Source organism: Erythrolamprus reginae, chromosome 3, assembly GCF_031021105.1.
Source record: "Erythrolamprus reginae isolate rEryReg1 chromosome 3, rEryReg1.hap1, whole genome shotgun sequence".
NCBI lineage: Eukaryota > Metazoa > Chordata > Lepidosauria > Squamata > Dipsadidae > Erythrolamprus > Erythrolamprus reginae.
Window position 1 is genome coordinate 246572967 of NC_091952.1, and position 16571 is coordinate 246589537.

Genomic DNA, 16571 nt, shown 5'->3' on the forward strand with positions numbered 1-16571 from the left:
TGGGACACTTTTATCCCTTTCTGTTGTGGTTGGAGCTTCCACAGCTATATTTCCACTACCGTTGCAGTGTTCCCCCCCCCCCCCGGTTCTGATACCAACCCAATATTGGTCGAAACCCCTTCATAGCCCTCTTCAACTACAGTGGTACCTCTACCTAAGAATGCCTCTACTTACATAGAAACATAGAAACATAGAAACATAGAAGACTGATGGCAGAAAAAGACCCCATGGTCCATCTAGTCTGCCCTTTTACTATTTCCTGTATTTTATCTTACAATGGATATATGTTTATCCCAGGCATGTTTAAATTCGGTTACTGTGGATTTACCAACTTACAAACCTTTCTAGATAAGAACCGGGTGTTTAAGATTTTTTTGCCCCTTCTCAAGAACCATTTTCCACTTACAAACCCGAGCCTCCGAAACTGTAACCGGAAAAGGTGGCGAGAAGCCTCTGTGGGGCCTCTCTAGGAATCTCCTGGGAGGAAACAGGGCCAAAAAAGGCAGGGAGAAGCCTCCGTGGGGCCTCTCTAGGAATCTCCTGGGAGGAAACAGAGCTGGAAAAGGCAGGGAGAAGCCTCCGTGGGGCCTCTCTAGGAATCTCCTGGGAGGAAACAGGGTTGGAAAAGTCAGGGAGAAGCCTCCGTGGGGCATCTCTGGGAATCTCCTAGGAGGAAACAGGACTGGAAAAGGCAGGGAGAAGCCTCCTTAGGGCCTCTCTAGGAATCTCCTGGGAGGAAACAGCGCCGGAAAAGGCAGGGAGAAGCCTCCGTGGGGCCTCTCTAGAAATCTCCTGGGAGAAAACAGGGCCAGAAAAGATGGAGACAAGCCTCCGTGGGGCCTCTCTAGGAATCTCCTGGGAGGAAACAGGGCCCCCACCCTCCCTGTGGTTTCCCCAATCGCACACATTATTTGCTTTTACATTGATTCCTATGGGAAAAATTGCTTCTTCTTACGAACTTTTCCACTTAAGGAGCTAGTCATGGAATGAATTAATATCATAAGTAGAGGTACCACTGCACCTCTAAAATTAAAGGAAGAAATTAGGAAGAAATTTTCAAGCAATGTTGGAGAATCCAATGCCTTTTTTAATTCCTGAGGGAGAAACTCTGTGGAACGGCAAAAAAAAAAATTCGGGGGCACCACCCTCATGTCTTCTTGTAAGGTGATTGATGAAACTTACAGCCGGAAGGGCAAAAAATGAAACTCCGATTAAGGAAAAAGCTGCTGCGATCAAGCGCCCTTCCCACGTTTTGGGCGTCTTATCTCCGTAGCCGATGGTTGCCAGCGTAATCTGTGGGGAGAAGAAGGTTTGGGACAGTCTGTAAGAAAGACAAAGCAAACGGGCAAGAAGAATCATTCCTCGGCATTTCTAGGTGCCCTGTTCCACACCCAGATCTCTATATCTCACCTGAACTGTATATTGTTTTTTGACATGTTGTGAGCCGCCCCGAGTCCTCAGAGAGGAGTGGCATACAGATCCAATTAATAAATAAATAGTAAACAAACTGGTAAGCCTGAGTTGCTATGCCCTGGAAGGCCCTGGAGATTTACTACTGTCTGTAAGGACTACAGTCTGTTGGAATACGGTGAAGAACGGTCGTTCTGCAACTTTTGTTTTCACACAAGACTGTAAAATGTTTTTTCTCTCCTTCCTTCCTTCCTTCCATCCCTTCTTCCCTCCTCCCCATTCATCCGTCCCTACTCCTTCCTTCCTTCCTTCCTGTTTGTTTGTTTGTTTGTTAGATTTGTATGCCGCCCCTCTCCGAAGACTCGGGGCGGCTAACAACAATATAAAAAGACAATGTAAACAAATCTAATATTAAAAGACAATCTAAAAAACCCCAATTTAAAGAAACACTCATACATACAAGCTTCCTTCCTTCCTTCCTTCCTTCCTTCCTTCCTTCCTTATCCTACTCTTCCTTCCATCCCTTCTTCCCTCCTCCCCATTCATCCATCCCCTAATCCTTCCTTCTTTCCTTCCTTCCTTCCTTCCTTCCTTCATTCATTCATTCTCCTACCCTTCCTTTCATCCTTTCATCCTTTCCTCCCTCCTCTCCATCCATCCATCCCCTACTCTTTCCTTCTTTCCTTCCTTCCTTTCTTCCCTTCCTTTGCCCATCTGTCTCTCTTCTCTTATCCCTCCCTCCCATCCATCTTTTTCCTTCCTTCCTTCCTTCTCCTACTCTTCCCTCCCTCCCTCCTCCCTATTCATCCTTCCCCTTCTTTCTTCCCTTCCCTCCCTCCCTATACCAATTTCCCTTCCTTCTCTTACTCATCCCTCTCTACCATCCCTCTCCTTTCTTCCTTCTTCCTTCCCCACCCATCTCTCTTCCTTCTCTTATCCCTCTCTCCCTCCGTCCCTCCCTCATCCATCTCCTTCCTTCCCTCCCTCGCTCAACCTATATGTCAAGGTTCTAGATAGCATCCAAACTAAATCAGAATCCAAGTCAAAGCACTCCTCAAAGTTCCAATTTATTTCTGGAGCCATCCTGGCAACCACACTGGGAAACCTACATTTGAGTTTCCCACTCAGTTGAAAGCCAACATCCCTTGTCCCCCACCCACAAACTTGTTATGTTGCCCACTCAGATTGTGCCAGCGTGGCAAGTCCTCCTTCCACTTCCGCCCAGGTGGGTGGGCATAGGATGGCCTTGAACCTCTCAAATATAACTAGTGTGGCAAGGCATTGATTTATCACTGTCAGTACCCTGTATGTAATTATATTGGATTACAATACATATAAGCTATGAATGTATGTTTATATGATATACCTCTAAGAGATGGGTCACAGTTGGCCATAGGAGTTTTTTTCCCTGTTAGTTATTTTATGTCTAGAGCTGTGTGCAGAAGTTAACTGGCTTGTATTGGATATTGAGATTGTATTTGTGATTAGAAGTGTAAAGAGATTATTCTACCTTGGTAATGTTTATAATACACTGCTCAAAAAAATAAAGGGAACACATAAACAACAGAATATAACTCCAAGTAAATCAAACTTCTGTGAAATCAAACTGTCCACGTAGGAAGCAACACTGATTGACAATCAATTTCACAGGCTGTTGTGCACATTCAACTTTGTACAGAACAGAGTATCCAATGAGAATATTTCATTCATTCAGATCTAGGATGTGTTATTTGAGTGTTCCCTTTATTTTTTAGAGCAGTATATATATTTTGTACTGGTATCTGTGTCTGAAGAGTCCATTACTATTACCACTTACACCATACACTGTATTAATAATAATAATTAATAATAATAATTTATTAGATTTGTATGCCGCCCCTCTCTGAAGACTCGGGGCGGCTCACAACAATAATAAAAAAACAATATTATAGAGAAACAAATCTAATATTAAAAAAGAAGGCATATAAAACCCTATCATATTTAAAAACGAAACAACACATACATACCAAACATAAAATATAAAGAGCCTGGGGGAAAGGTGTCTCAACTCCCCCATGCCTGGCGGTATAGGTGGGTCTTGAGTAGTTTACGAAAGAAAGGAGGGTCGGGGCAGTTCTAATCTCCGGGGGGAGTTGTTTTGTGGATATATTTTTTCCTAAACAATCTATCAATCATCAATTTCTGCACCGGCTTGACACCATAATCAATACCATCCAGCAGCCGAGTTTACAGGAGTCAGGAATTTTGGTTTCAAAATTCAACCATTACCTGGGTATCCACTCTAAGTCAAATTATAGAACGCACAAACCCACACTCATCAGCCCTAACACTACCCAAGCCTAGCAGAAGACTGCACAATTAAGACTTTTTTTTAAATTTACTTACTAAAAGAAATTGTTATTAATTGGGCTAATTGGGACATTTAGGATAAATTATTTGGATTTTTCTCCCCTTTTGAATTGATGTATGTTAGATCCCTGTAACAGTTAGATAAAATTTAAGATTTAGTTGTTATGATTGGGAATTCAGGTTTCTTTTTTTCTTTTTTAAAGGGTGATTACAATTAAAGAATGGTAATAAATATATATGAAATTGAGATTAAGGATATATCGAGGAGATTGAAGCATGACAGCCTAAATGATCAGATGTAATAAGAAATGAAGCATCTAAAAGAAACTGTATTAGTTAATAGCTTTTTAAATGCATATAAGAAATTTGAATAATTATCTTTTGCCAGATGTTAAAAGTACAGGAGGTAGCACTGGATGGATTATGAATACCCAATTTAAAAAAAATTATTATTGTATTGTATTTTAAGATTGATGGTATATATTATATTGCATTATATTGCAGTAAGGGGCATACATAAGTGCACTGGTGTGCCTTTCGTCCCCTGTCCAATTGTCTTTCCTTTCTCTCACTTATCATATATATTCTCTTCCTTTCATATATCCTCTCCTCTAAGTCCACTCTTACCCTTATATATATTACTACATGTCTATTTTTCTTCCTATGTATTTGTGTATTGGACAATGAATAAATAAATTAAATAAATATGTGATTGGAGTGGAGAAAAAATAAAAAATTCCAGAAAAAGACTTAATGACCTGATTCATCAGTATGAACACACCCCATAATGTAACAAAATTCCTCAATGTCTAGACCAGGGGTCTCCAAACTTGGCAAACATAAGACTTGTGGACTTCAACTCCCAGAATCCCCCAGCCAGAATAGTTAGCTGATGAATTCTGGGAATTGAAGTCCATTAGTTTGTCAAGTTTGGAAACCCCTGGTCTAGACCAAAGGTCTAAAACAAATGAGCTTAATCACCATTGATACTGACCAGTCCCCACCAGAGAGCATCAGCGTAGGTCCCAAACTCTTTGGTCTCTTTTCCGTCCTCATCTTTTTGGAGCACATCCTTCTCCACCAAATAAACCAGGAATGAGGAGAGAATAAGGGTTAAGAATCCAATGTACCAGGCAGTGATGAGCTCCTAAGAGAGAGCAGATGGCCATCAGCAAATGGAAAACACTCAAGCGAACATGAGAGTCCTAATTTAAGCAAATAAAATTAAGTTGAAGAAGATTCTCAGCCATCCAGGTAGAGTTGTCTGGAAGTAGAGTCAGGGCAACTGGACTTCTTTCACCATTTTTTTTCTTTTTTAAGTATGCTACTTATCCAAGTAGCATCTTCAGTCAGTCCAAAGAAGCTACTGGGATAAGCAAGGAAGCATTCAACCTAATTAAATTAATTTATCCTGACCGGTAAGCCTCAAGATTGTCCCAAGAGTTGTTTCAATTGTTTTGGGCAATGTAAGAAAAAAAATAAATCTTTGTAATGATTGTTTAATGAGGAGGAAGTCCAAAAAATGGACTGGAGAAGTTGGTAGAAACATAGAAACATAGGAGGTTGACGGCAGAAAAAGACCTCATGGCCCATCTAGTCTGCTCTTATACTGTTTCCTGTATTTTATCTTAGGATGGATATATGTATATCCCAGGCATGTTTAAATTCAGTTACTGTGGATTTACCAACCACGTCTGCTGGAAGTTTGTTCCAAGCATCTGCTACTCTTTCAGTAAAATAATATTTTCTCATGTTGCTTTTGATCTTTCCCCCAGCTAACTTCAGATTGTGTCCCCTTGTTCTTGTGTTCACTTTCCTATTAAAAACACTTCCCTCTTGAACCTTATTTAACCCTTTAACATATTTAAACGTTTCGATCATGTCCCCCCTTTTCCTTCTGTCCTCCAGACTATAAAGATTGAGTTCATGAAGTCTTTCCTGATACGTTTTATGCTTAAGACCTTCCACCATTCTTGTAGCCCGTCTTTGGACCTGTTCAATTTTGTCAATATCTTTTTGTAGGTGAGGTCTCCAGAACTGAACACAGTACTCCAAATGTGGTCTCACCAGCACTCTATATAAGGGGATCACAATCTCCCTCTTCCTGCTTGTTATACCTCTAGGTATGCAGCCAAGCGTCCTACTTGCTTTTCCTACTGCCCAACCACACTGCTCACCCATTTTGAGACTGTCAGAAATCACTACCCCTAAATCCTTCTCTTCTGAGACAGGAGATGACAGGCATGACAGGAGATTATCTTCGGTGATTACAGTCAATAGGAAATCTCCTGCTGACATCTATCCCTGCTGTCTAAACTGGCATGAAAGTTTAGCAAATAAGCGGGCTGCCGTGTAAAGTCTTACAGATTCACAGAGTTGGAAGGGACCTTATAGGTCATCTAGTCCAACCCCTCCATCCAAGAGGGGGGGCCCCACACCATTTCTGACAAACGGCAGTCCAATCTCTTCTTGAAAGCCTCCAGCGATTAAGTTTCCATAACTTCCAAAGGCAACTTCTGTTCCATCAGGTGATTGTTCTCACTGTCAGAAAAATTATCCTTCTTTCTAGGTTGAATCTTTCCTTGTTTATTGTCCATTCGATATTCCTTATCTGGCCTTCGGATGTTTTGGAAAATAGCCTGACCTCTTCCTCTCTGTAGCATCTCCTCAAATATTGGAACACTGCTATCATGTCTCCCCTGGTCCTTCTCTTCACTAGACTAACCTTGCCCAGTTCCTGCATCCTTTTATCATATGTTTTAGCCTCAAATCCCCTGATCCTCCTGGTTGCTCTTCTCTATACTCTTTCTAGAGTCTAAACATCTTTTTTATAGTGTAGTGACCAAAACTGGATGAAGTATTTAAGTGTGCTCTTACTAAGACTTTATAGTGTGATATTAATACCTCACTTGATCTTGATTCCATCCCTCTATTAATGCAATTTAGGATTGCATTGGCTTTTTTGGCTGCTGCAAAGATCAACATGGTGTAGATCCAAAGGTTTATTGTCAGTGGACCTTCTCCTGAGGTGTGGAATGGGTCCTTAGAAATAATCTCCAACTATGATAGAAGTCACTATAGTTACTATGTACAAGTAAATGTTAGAAGGCTAGTATTATGTATGCTTAAACAATTATATATGTGTGTGTATCAAAAAAATAAAGGGAACACTTAAACAACACAATATAACTCCAAGTAAATCAAACTTCTGTGAAATCAAACTGTCCACTTAGGAAGCAACACTGATTGACAATCAATTTCACATGCTGTTGTGCACATTCAACTTTGTACAGAACAAAGTATTCAATGAGAATATTTCATTCATTCAGATCTAGGATGTGTTCTTTGAGAGTTCCCTTTATTTTTTTTGAGCAGTATATATATATAAGAGATGATGGATAGATATATAATACTTTTTAATATGGGAATTGTTATATTAGATGTTAGAAAAAACAGACAGATAGCAGAAATTGGGAAAATACCAGCACATATACTGCTACAAAACATAATGCATTATAATTACAAGGTATATGTAAATCTTGGAAGCAAAAAAGAAAAAAGAAAAGAAAAAGACTATTATTATGTATATTTAAATAATACCATTATTGTTGCCAGTATTTTGTATAGAGCAAATTGACCCAGACAATATTCACTAAATATGCTGAAGGAAGAAAAAACACCACAAATAAAATTACAAAAAAAAAAAAAAGATCTTCAAACTAATATGAAAATCTGGACCAGCAGAAGTGCTTTTATGGATAGTTTAGCCACTCTGAGTCCATTTTGGAGTGAGTGGCACATAAATATAATAAATAAATTAGTAAAATTCATGCTTGATGGCTGTATTGCTTTCATTCTATTCTTCTTCCCTCAACTTCCCCATTTCCTTCTAGCACTGAGGAGGTTGCCTAGCTGGGTAATGAAACATCTCAAAAAAAAAAAAACACCCAACCCCGAGCAAAGTCAGAGAGCACCGAAGACCCTACCGTAGTAGTTCAACCCCTGAGTGACCAGCATTCCCTCCTAACTTCCCTTCTTACTTTGCTGTGTGCACAAATAGCTGATCCCAGAAGCTTCCAGGTGCCACCTCTCCGGTCCATGCGCAACATCCTTAAGATCTGGAGGAAACGGAGACTTCTCAGAGATGTAGCCAGGACATTGCCTTGGTTGCCAACAGCTACCACTGGGACAGAGGCGATCAGAACGAAGATATCTGCGGAGAGAGATAGAGAACAAATCTTGCCCAAAAAAGAATCCGGGATTCATTGGAAAATCTAGATCGGTGATGGCGAAACTTTTTTTTTCCTCAGGTGCCGAAAGAGCCTGCACACACACGAGTGCCCACACCCATAATTCAATGCTTGGGAAGGGCAAAAACAGCTTCCCCTGTCCCTTGGAGGCCCTCTGGAGGCTGGAAATGGCCTGTTTCCAAACTTCCGTTGGGCCCAATGGGCTCATGTTTCGTTCTTCCTAGCTTCCCTGGAGCCAGGGGAGGGTAAAAACGCCCTCCCCCATCCCCTCTTGGGATCTCTGGAAGCCAAAAATGTCCTCCCAGAGCCTCTGTGCAAAAATCAGCTGGCTGGCACACACATGCATGTTGGAACTGAGCTAGAGCAAAAGCTCGCGTGCATATATTCACCATCACTATTTTAGAAGGTTGATAAGATCACCTACACTAGGGATCCCCAACCTTTTGGACATGAAAGACCAGAAAAAAGGTTTTTTTACATGTCCGAGAGTGGGCATGCCTGCATCCCATGGATGGGGATTCACTGGTTTGCACAGACTGCTTACTGGCATACCATGGAACAGTGGTGGTACATGGACCAGGAGCTGGGAACCCTTGACCTACATATCTCCAAGACTTTATCAATACAGTGGAACCTCTATCTACAAACGCCTCTACCTACGAACCTTTCTAGATAAGAACCGGGTGTTCAAGATTTTTTTGCCTCTTCTCAAGAACCATTTTCCAGTTACAAACCCGAACCTCCAAAACTGTAACTGGAAAAGGCAGGGAGAAGCCTCCATGTGACCTCTATAGCAATCTCGTGGGAGGAAACAGGGCCAGAAAAGGCAGGGAGAAGCCTTTGTAGGGCCTCTCTAGGAATCCCCTGGGAGAAAACAGGGCCGGTAAAGGCAGGGAGAAGCCTCTGTAGGGCCTCTCTAGGAATCCCCTGGGAGGAAACAGGGCCGGTAAAGGCAGGGAGAAGCCTCTGTAGGGCCTCTCTAGGAATCCCCTGGGAGGAAACAGGGCCTCCACCCTCCCTGTGGTTTCCCCAATCACACATATTATTTGCTTTTACATTGATTCCTATGGGAAAAATTGCTTCTTCTTACAAACTTTTCTACTTAAGAACCTGGTCACGGAACGAATTAAGTTCGCAAGTGGAGGTACCACTGTACAGGTAAAGTCCTCAATTTTTGACAGTTCACTTAAATTTATTTACTTATTGTTAGAGTTGAAAGGGACCATGCAGGTCATCTGGTCCAACCCCCTGCCTGAGCAGGAAATGTGGATGCTTGATTGACAGCTCCAGTTGGATTGGCAGATGGGTTTGTCCTGATGAGGAGGGGAGGGCCGAGAAGGGAGGGGCAGAAACAAGCACAGGTGTTTATCATCAGTTTGGTGATCTGTAATCTGTCCTTCCACACTACCAAACAAGGTTGTTGTGACTGTGCTAGAGAGGTCCTGATGGGTAGAATCAGTGCTGAGCAGCAGCCAGTGTGGTGCACCATCCCGGTATGAAATTCCAGGGTGCACAAACATCTGTGCATCCCCGACGTGCCCCCACATGAGATTTGGCTTCTGCATATATGCTGCAAGTGAAATCTTGCACCAGGTTGCTTGTGAGATTTTGACGATTTTCACTTTTGTTTTGCATCTGTGCATGCAAATATCATCAAAATCTTGCTCATCCTCGCACGAGATTTCACTTGCCAAATCTCAGGCTTACCGGTTCCCGCACACCCGCGACGGTCTCTGGAGGCGCACCAATAGCGCCGAAGAGGAGCAGACCTTCACTGGTTACAATGCTAAGTACAGGTCATCTTCAGTTGGAGAAAAGTTATAATAAAATCAAAGTGAAGAAATAAACACTTGTCTAATAAGACCTGGGCTATCTTTTTTTTTTTTTTAAAGAAAAATATAATTCATTTATTTTCGGTGGCCCTTGAGTGCCATCTGGTGGCTACATGGCCATCAAGCATCCCAGCCACAAGTTAATGCTCTTATAATTACATAACTGTCTTTAAAATACAGTGGTACCTCTACTTACGAACATAATTCATCCCATGACCAGGTTCTTAAGTAGAAAAGTTTGTAAGAAGAAGCAATTTTTTTCTCATAGGAATCAATGTAAAAGCAAATAATGTGTGCAGTTGGGGAAACCACAAGGAGGGTGGAGGCCCTGTTTCCTCCCAGGAGATTCCTAGAGAGGCTCCAAAGAGGCTTCTCCCTGCCTTTTCCGGCCCTGTTTCCTCCCAGGAGATTCCTAGAGAGGCCCCACAGAAGCTTCTCCCCGCCTTTTCTGGCCCTGTTTCCTCCCCGGAGATTCCTAGAAAGGCCCCACATAGGCTTCTCCCTGCCTTTTCCGGCCCTGTTTCCTCCCCGGAGATTCCTGGGGGGCCCCACGGAGGCTTCTCCCTGCCTTTTCCTACCCTATTTCCTCCCCGGAGATTCCTAGAGGGGCCCCATGGAGGCTTCTCCCTGCCTTTTCCGGCCCTGTTTTCCCCCAGGAGCTTCCTAGAGGGGCCCCACAGAGACTTCTCCCCGCCTTTTCTGGTTACAGTTTCGGAGGCTCGGGTTTGTAAGTGGAAAATGGTTCTTGAGAAAAGGCAAAAAAAATCTTGAACACCTGGTTCTTATCTAGAAAAGTTCATAAGTAGAGGCCTTTGTAAGTAGAGGTACCACTGTACATTGTTTTACATTAACTTTTAGGGGTCAGAGTGATGGGTGGTGGGAGTTCATTCCCGCAGCAGAGTCTGAGCAAAAAAAAGAAAGAAAGAAAGAAACCTGTGACTGATTTATTTTTCCACTCCTGCTCCGAAAAAGAAGCCGTGATGTAAAAGCGTCACGTGCTTACCCAACATACAGAGCGGCTTTCTGGCAAATTTCAGCCTCCCACGCCATCCCTTGTATCGACAGCAGCAGCCAGCGGCCCAGATCCTTAAAGCAAATTCTGCTCCGAAGATGAAAATGGCAAAAGTTTCCTATTGGAAAAAAACATGGGGAGAGAAAAAGGTGCAGCAACAAAATTTTGAGAAGAGTATATCTGTTGTGGTTAGCTCTGGCCCACCTCATGCCCCAAGGACTGTGGATGTGGGGGAGACATCCACATGCTGCAGGCCTGTTTTGCCCCCCTCCCCCGGTGGAATCTGCTGATGAAGGCTCCTCTGACCAAGAAGACATGAGTGACAGGGAGGAGGAGAGTGGGGCAGACAGCTCAGAAGGAGATCAATTATCTAGCTCCTCCTTGGATTCGGAACAAGAGTTAATGATACAGCCACGCATGTGGAGAGCGATGCATAGGCAACAACAACTGAGAGATTATTATCAAAGAAAATGAGGCCACCTGTGGTTGGGTGGGGCTGTGGTAATTAGTGAGGCTGCTATAAAAAGCAGCCTGTGGGTTTGGCCATTGTGGAGGATTATCTGATCGTTGTGTTTCATGACTGCTTTACTGACTTTGACCTTTTGTGTGCTGATTTTCCCCCGCTTTGAAACTAAACCAGGGCAAAGTGTGTTTCACTTTGTGAAAGAAGAAGGACTGTGAATTGCCTCACAGCTGCAAGCTAAGTATCACAGAACTGATAAGGGACTTGTACAAATTACCAGTTTGTTTGGAGACCAGTGCTCTTTGCTATACCAAAAGAGGGCTTAGTTTAAGTGACTTTTCATTATAAAGAACACTGTTTTGAATTTTCAAACGTGTGTGTGTTGGAAATTTGTACCTGTGAATTTTTGGGAGGATTCTACCAGAGAGCCCGACAGAACAATATCGCTCGATAAAATAATTCTTAGGTGCCCCAAATAAATTATTTGGAGAAGGAGAATCTTGCTGGAAGCAGCATGTTTAACAAATGGGTCAATCCAACCAGTAAGGGGCTGTTGACCCCACGGGGAGGGTGGGAGCCTCAGTGGGGGATAGTAACTAAGTTTATGCACTATTTATTGAATACTTAACAATTTTTAAATTGTTCTTCCTTCTCTAGTACCTTAGCATGATCCTTAATTCCTCTAAAATAGGAAATGATTAAATAGTATGTTTTAATCATTTTAATCATTATCTAGAACTGAACCTTTATAGCGGTTAAAGAAAATTGAGCCACTTGCCTAATCTGTTCTCATACTGAACCTTGTGGGTTTCAGTACAAAACCTTAAAATTTTACTGTGCTCCTCAGCAAATGATGCTGTCTATCATTGGTCCTTTTTGTGGCTATTCAAATCATGTGACTTAATCAACCGAAAAAGAGACCAAGCACCTATTTGAAAACTTATCTTGGTCAGTAAGCCACTCCCACCCAGTAACATGACCTTTAAGCCACCTCCCGGTCACATGATTGTCAAGCCACTCCCACCTGGTCACATGGCCGGCAAGCCACTCCTACCTGGTCACATGGCCAGCAGGCCACGTGCACAAAATAAGCCACACCCACAGTGTGGCAGTAAACATTTTGGCATCCAACTCATTGGCAAGGGTTGGTGGGGGCAGTAGCCCAATAGAAGTATTTATTTATTTGGTTTTCATCCTGCCTTTATTATTGCTTGCATGTACATACCCCATTCCCCCCCAAATAAGACATACCCTGATAATAAGCCCATTGAGTGCATGGCAATAAGGCCAAGACTTTATTTCAGGGTTCAAAAAATAAAATAAAAGACAGGGTCTTATTTTCTGGGAAACATTACGAGAAGGCAAGAGACATATCTACTATTCCTTCCTTCTCTTACTGTCCTCACAACTGTGACGTGAGATGGGCTCAGAAAGAGTGACTGGTCCAAAGTCATCCAGCTGCAATTCATGCCTAATGCAAGACTAGAACTCACAGTCCCCTGGTAATTGACTCAAAGCCACATAGTTCATTTTCATGCCTAAGGTGGAAGTAGAATTCACAGTCCCCTGGTGATTGACTCAAAACCACATTAACCGGCTTTCATGCCTAAGGTGAGACTAGAATTCACCATCTCCTGGTAACTGATTCTAAGCTACATAGCTGGCTTTCATGCCTAGGGTGAGACTAGAATTTACCATCTCCTGGTGATTGACTCAAAGCCACAATATCTGGCTGTGAACTTTGAACCACTGGCTTTCATGCCTAAGGCAGGACTAGAACTCACCATCTCCTGGTGATTGACTCAAAGCCACATAGGTCACTTTCATGCCAAAGGTGGAACTAGAATTCACAGTCCCCTGGTGATTGACTCAAAACCACATTAACTGGCTTTCACGCCTAAGGCAGGACTAGAATTCACCATCTCCTGGTAACTGATTCAAAGCTACATAGCTGGCTTTCATGCCTAGGGTGAGACTAGAACTCACCATCTCCTGGTGATCGACTCAAAGCCACATAGCTCACTTTCATGCCTAAGATGATACTAGAACTCACCATCTCCTGGTAACTAATTCAAAGCCACATAGCTAGCTTTCATGCCTAGGGTGAGACTAGAACTCACATCTCCTGGTGATCGACTCAAAGCCACATTAACTGGCTTTCATGCCTAAGGTGAGACTAGAACTCATAGTCCCCTGGTGATTGATTCAAAGCCACAATAACTGGCTGTGAACTTGAAACCACCGGCTTTCATGCCTAAGGCAGGACTAGAACTCACCATCTCCTGGTGATTGACTCAAAACCACATTAACTGGCTTTCATGCCTAAGGTGATACTAGAACTCACCATCTCCTGGTAACTGATTCAAAGCCACATAGCCGGCTTTCATGCCTAGGGTGAGACTAGAACTCACCATCTCCTGGTGATCGACTCAAAGCCACATTAACTGGCTGTGAACCTGGAACCGCTGGCTTTCATGCCTAAGGAAGCAAAATGTGCTGGAAGCAAAATCTTAAGAGGGGACACACACACACGAGGGAGAGATTTTGGCCATTTTTTGCTTCCATGCATGCATTTTTTTAAAAGCCAAAATCTCCCACATGTGTGCATCCCCTTGTGAGATTTTGCTTCCTGCACGTGCGCAGAAGCAAAAACATGCTGGGGCGCGCACGTGCAGGATAACTGAAGCTGTGCATGCAGCACACCGATAGTGGCGGTAATAGGAATCCGCCCCTTGAGCGCAGGGGTGGGCGGAGCCAACCAGGAGTGGGATTTCAGAGTTCTCCAAACTGCACAGAATCTTAGCTAGAGGTTCTCCTGAACCCCTGCAAACCCCTTGCAGTCCATCCCTGTCTTGTATCAAGGAAGACCTCTAAGCCCGGGACTGTCTATTCCAGTGATGGCAAACCTTTTTTCCCTCGGGTGCCAAAAAAGCATGTGTGCACGCTATCGCACATGACAGAGTGCCCACACCCATAATTCATAGAAACATAGAAGACTGACGGCAGAAAAAGACCTCATGGTCCATCTAGTCTGCCCTTATACTATTTTCTGTATTTTATCTTAGGATGGATATATGTTTATCCCAGGCATGTTTCAATTCAGTTACTGTGGATTTATCTACCACGTCTGCTGGAGGTTTGTTACAAGGATCTACTACTGTTTCAGTAAAATAATATTTTCTCATGTTGCTTTTGATCTTTCCCCCAACTAACTTCAGATTGTGTCCCCTTGTTCTTGTGTTCACTTTCCTATTAAAAACACTTGCCTCCTGGACCTTATTTAACCCTTTAACATATTTAAATGTTTCAATCATGTCCCCCCTTTTCCTTCTGTCCTCCAGACTATACAGATTGAGTTCCTGAAGTCTTTCCTGATACGTTTTATGCTTAAGACCTTCCACCAATTCAATGCCTGGGTTGGGCGAAAACAGCTTCCCCCGCCACTCAGAGTCCCCCTGGAGGCCAGAAACGGCCTGTTTCCCACCTTCTGGTGGGCCCAGTAGGCTCATGTTTCGCCCACCCCAGGCTCCAAAGGTTTCCCTGGATCTGAGTGAGGGTAAAAATGCCTTCCTCCATCCTCCTGGAGGCTCTCTGGAAGCCCAAAACTCCCTCCCAGAGCCTCTGTGTGAGCCAAAAATCAGTTGGCCACCACACCTATACATGTTGGAGCTGAGCTAGGGCAACGGCTCATGTGCCAGCAGATATGGCTCCACGTGCCACCTGTGACACCCATGCCATAGGTTCACCATCACCGGTCTATTCTAATGCAATAGCTCTCCAAGGGCAGGAACAGAGGTAACTCTCTGATCTTATTAACTGGAGAGGCTAAGGATTGAAGAGTGGACCTTTGGCAATTACAGCATGCCCCTGCCATCTCTTTTTCTTCTTAAAATGTCCAATTAACCCCCAATTTCATTAATAGAGGAGGCTGTCTATGGGATCGTAGTGACACAGCCAACTTCTTTTTAAATGGAGATGCTTCTTTGGGCAAAGCTATATAGCCAATTTTAGAGGCTGCTCGCTCATGCTAATTTGCCCATTCCTGCAAAGATTTTAACTCATGGGTTTGCTTTTAAAAAAATATCATCTACAGCAGTGTTTCCCAATCATGGCAACTTGAAGATATCTGGACTTCAACTCCCAGAATTCCCCAGTCAGCATTCGCTGGCTGGGGAATTCTGGGAGTTGAAGTCCAAATATCTTCAAGTTGCCAAGGTTGGGAAACACTGATCTAGAGCAGTGGTCCCCAACGTTTTTTCCACCAGGGACCAGTTTCAGCAAGACAATTTTTCTATGGCCCGGTGGGGGCGGAATGGGGTGTGGTTGGGGGCGGGATTAAGCATGGGGGTGCTGGTCCTCCCCGCCCCTCTTTCCCGCCATCGCCCTGTGGCCGGCAGAACCTGCCTCCCAAGCCCTCTTGCCCAGCGGGGGCTAAGCGCTGGAGACAGGGGGTCAGGCTGGCCCTCCTGCCTCCCCCCAGCCAAAAACGCAAAAGCGCCCCGCGGCAGAAGCCAAAAGAGGCTTGAGCCTCTCGGTCCTTCCCGCCCCTCTGTCCATCGTCCTGTGGCCGGCAGAACCTGCCTCCTGAGGCCTCTTGCCCGGCGGGAGGCGAAGCGCTGGAGGGAGGGGGTGGCGGCATGAGGGCCGGCAGCTGCTGACTCCACGGACCGGTGCAACATGCCCCGCGGCCCGGTACTGGTCCGCGGCCCGGTGGTTGGGGACCCCTGATCTAGAGCACTCCATACAATCAATGGCTTGGAAAGTCTTGGATAAGAATGATCTATTTAAAAGAGCACTTAATCAATGCATTCCTGAAGCAGAAACACTGGTATTGTTTCATCATCTCACCAGCCATTTAGAGTTGCTCCTTACCACCTACACTAGATTATAAAATATTTAAATAAACCCTGGCAAGACTGAGTGGCTTTGAGTTTTAACAGAATTACAGAGTTGGAAGGGACCTTGGAGGTCTTCTAGTCCAACCTCTCGTTTAGGCTGGAAACACTATAACATTTCAGACAAATGATTATCTAATATCTTCTTAAAAACCACCAGTGTTGGATCATTCACAACTTCTGATGGCAAGCTGTTCCACTGATTAATTGTTCTAATTGTCTGGAAATTTCCCCTTAGTTCTAAGTTGCTTCCCTCCTTGGTTAGTTTCCATCCATTGTTCCTTGTCTGGCCTTCATGTGCTTTGGAGAATAGATTATTCTATTTTTATTTATTTATCATCAAAAAAGCACAACAAAGAA

At 43.7% G+C, this 16571-nt stretch overlaps 1 protein-coding gene across 2 annotated transcripts in view; it reads right to left on the minus strand.

Moving 5' to 3' along the window:
* The window catches only part of KCNQ3 (potassium voltage-gated channel subfamily Q member 3), a 212847-nt gene that overhangs the window by 22320 nt on the left and 173956 nt on the right, over window positions 1–16571 (minus strand). For both annotated transcript variants that reach the window (XM_070748310.1, XM_070748309.1), the window contains exons 3-6: window positions 10845–10971; window positions 7800–7972; window positions 4754–4906; window positions 1183–1293 (exon numbers count right to left, since the gene is read on the minus strand). In XM_070748310.1, the coding sequence (XP_070604411.1) occupies window positions 1183–1293; window positions 4754–4906; window positions 7800–7972; window positions 10845–10971 (564 nt within the window). The remainder of the gene's footprint in view (window positions 1–1182; window positions 1294–4753; window positions 4907–7799; window positions 7973–10844; window positions 10972–16571) is intronic.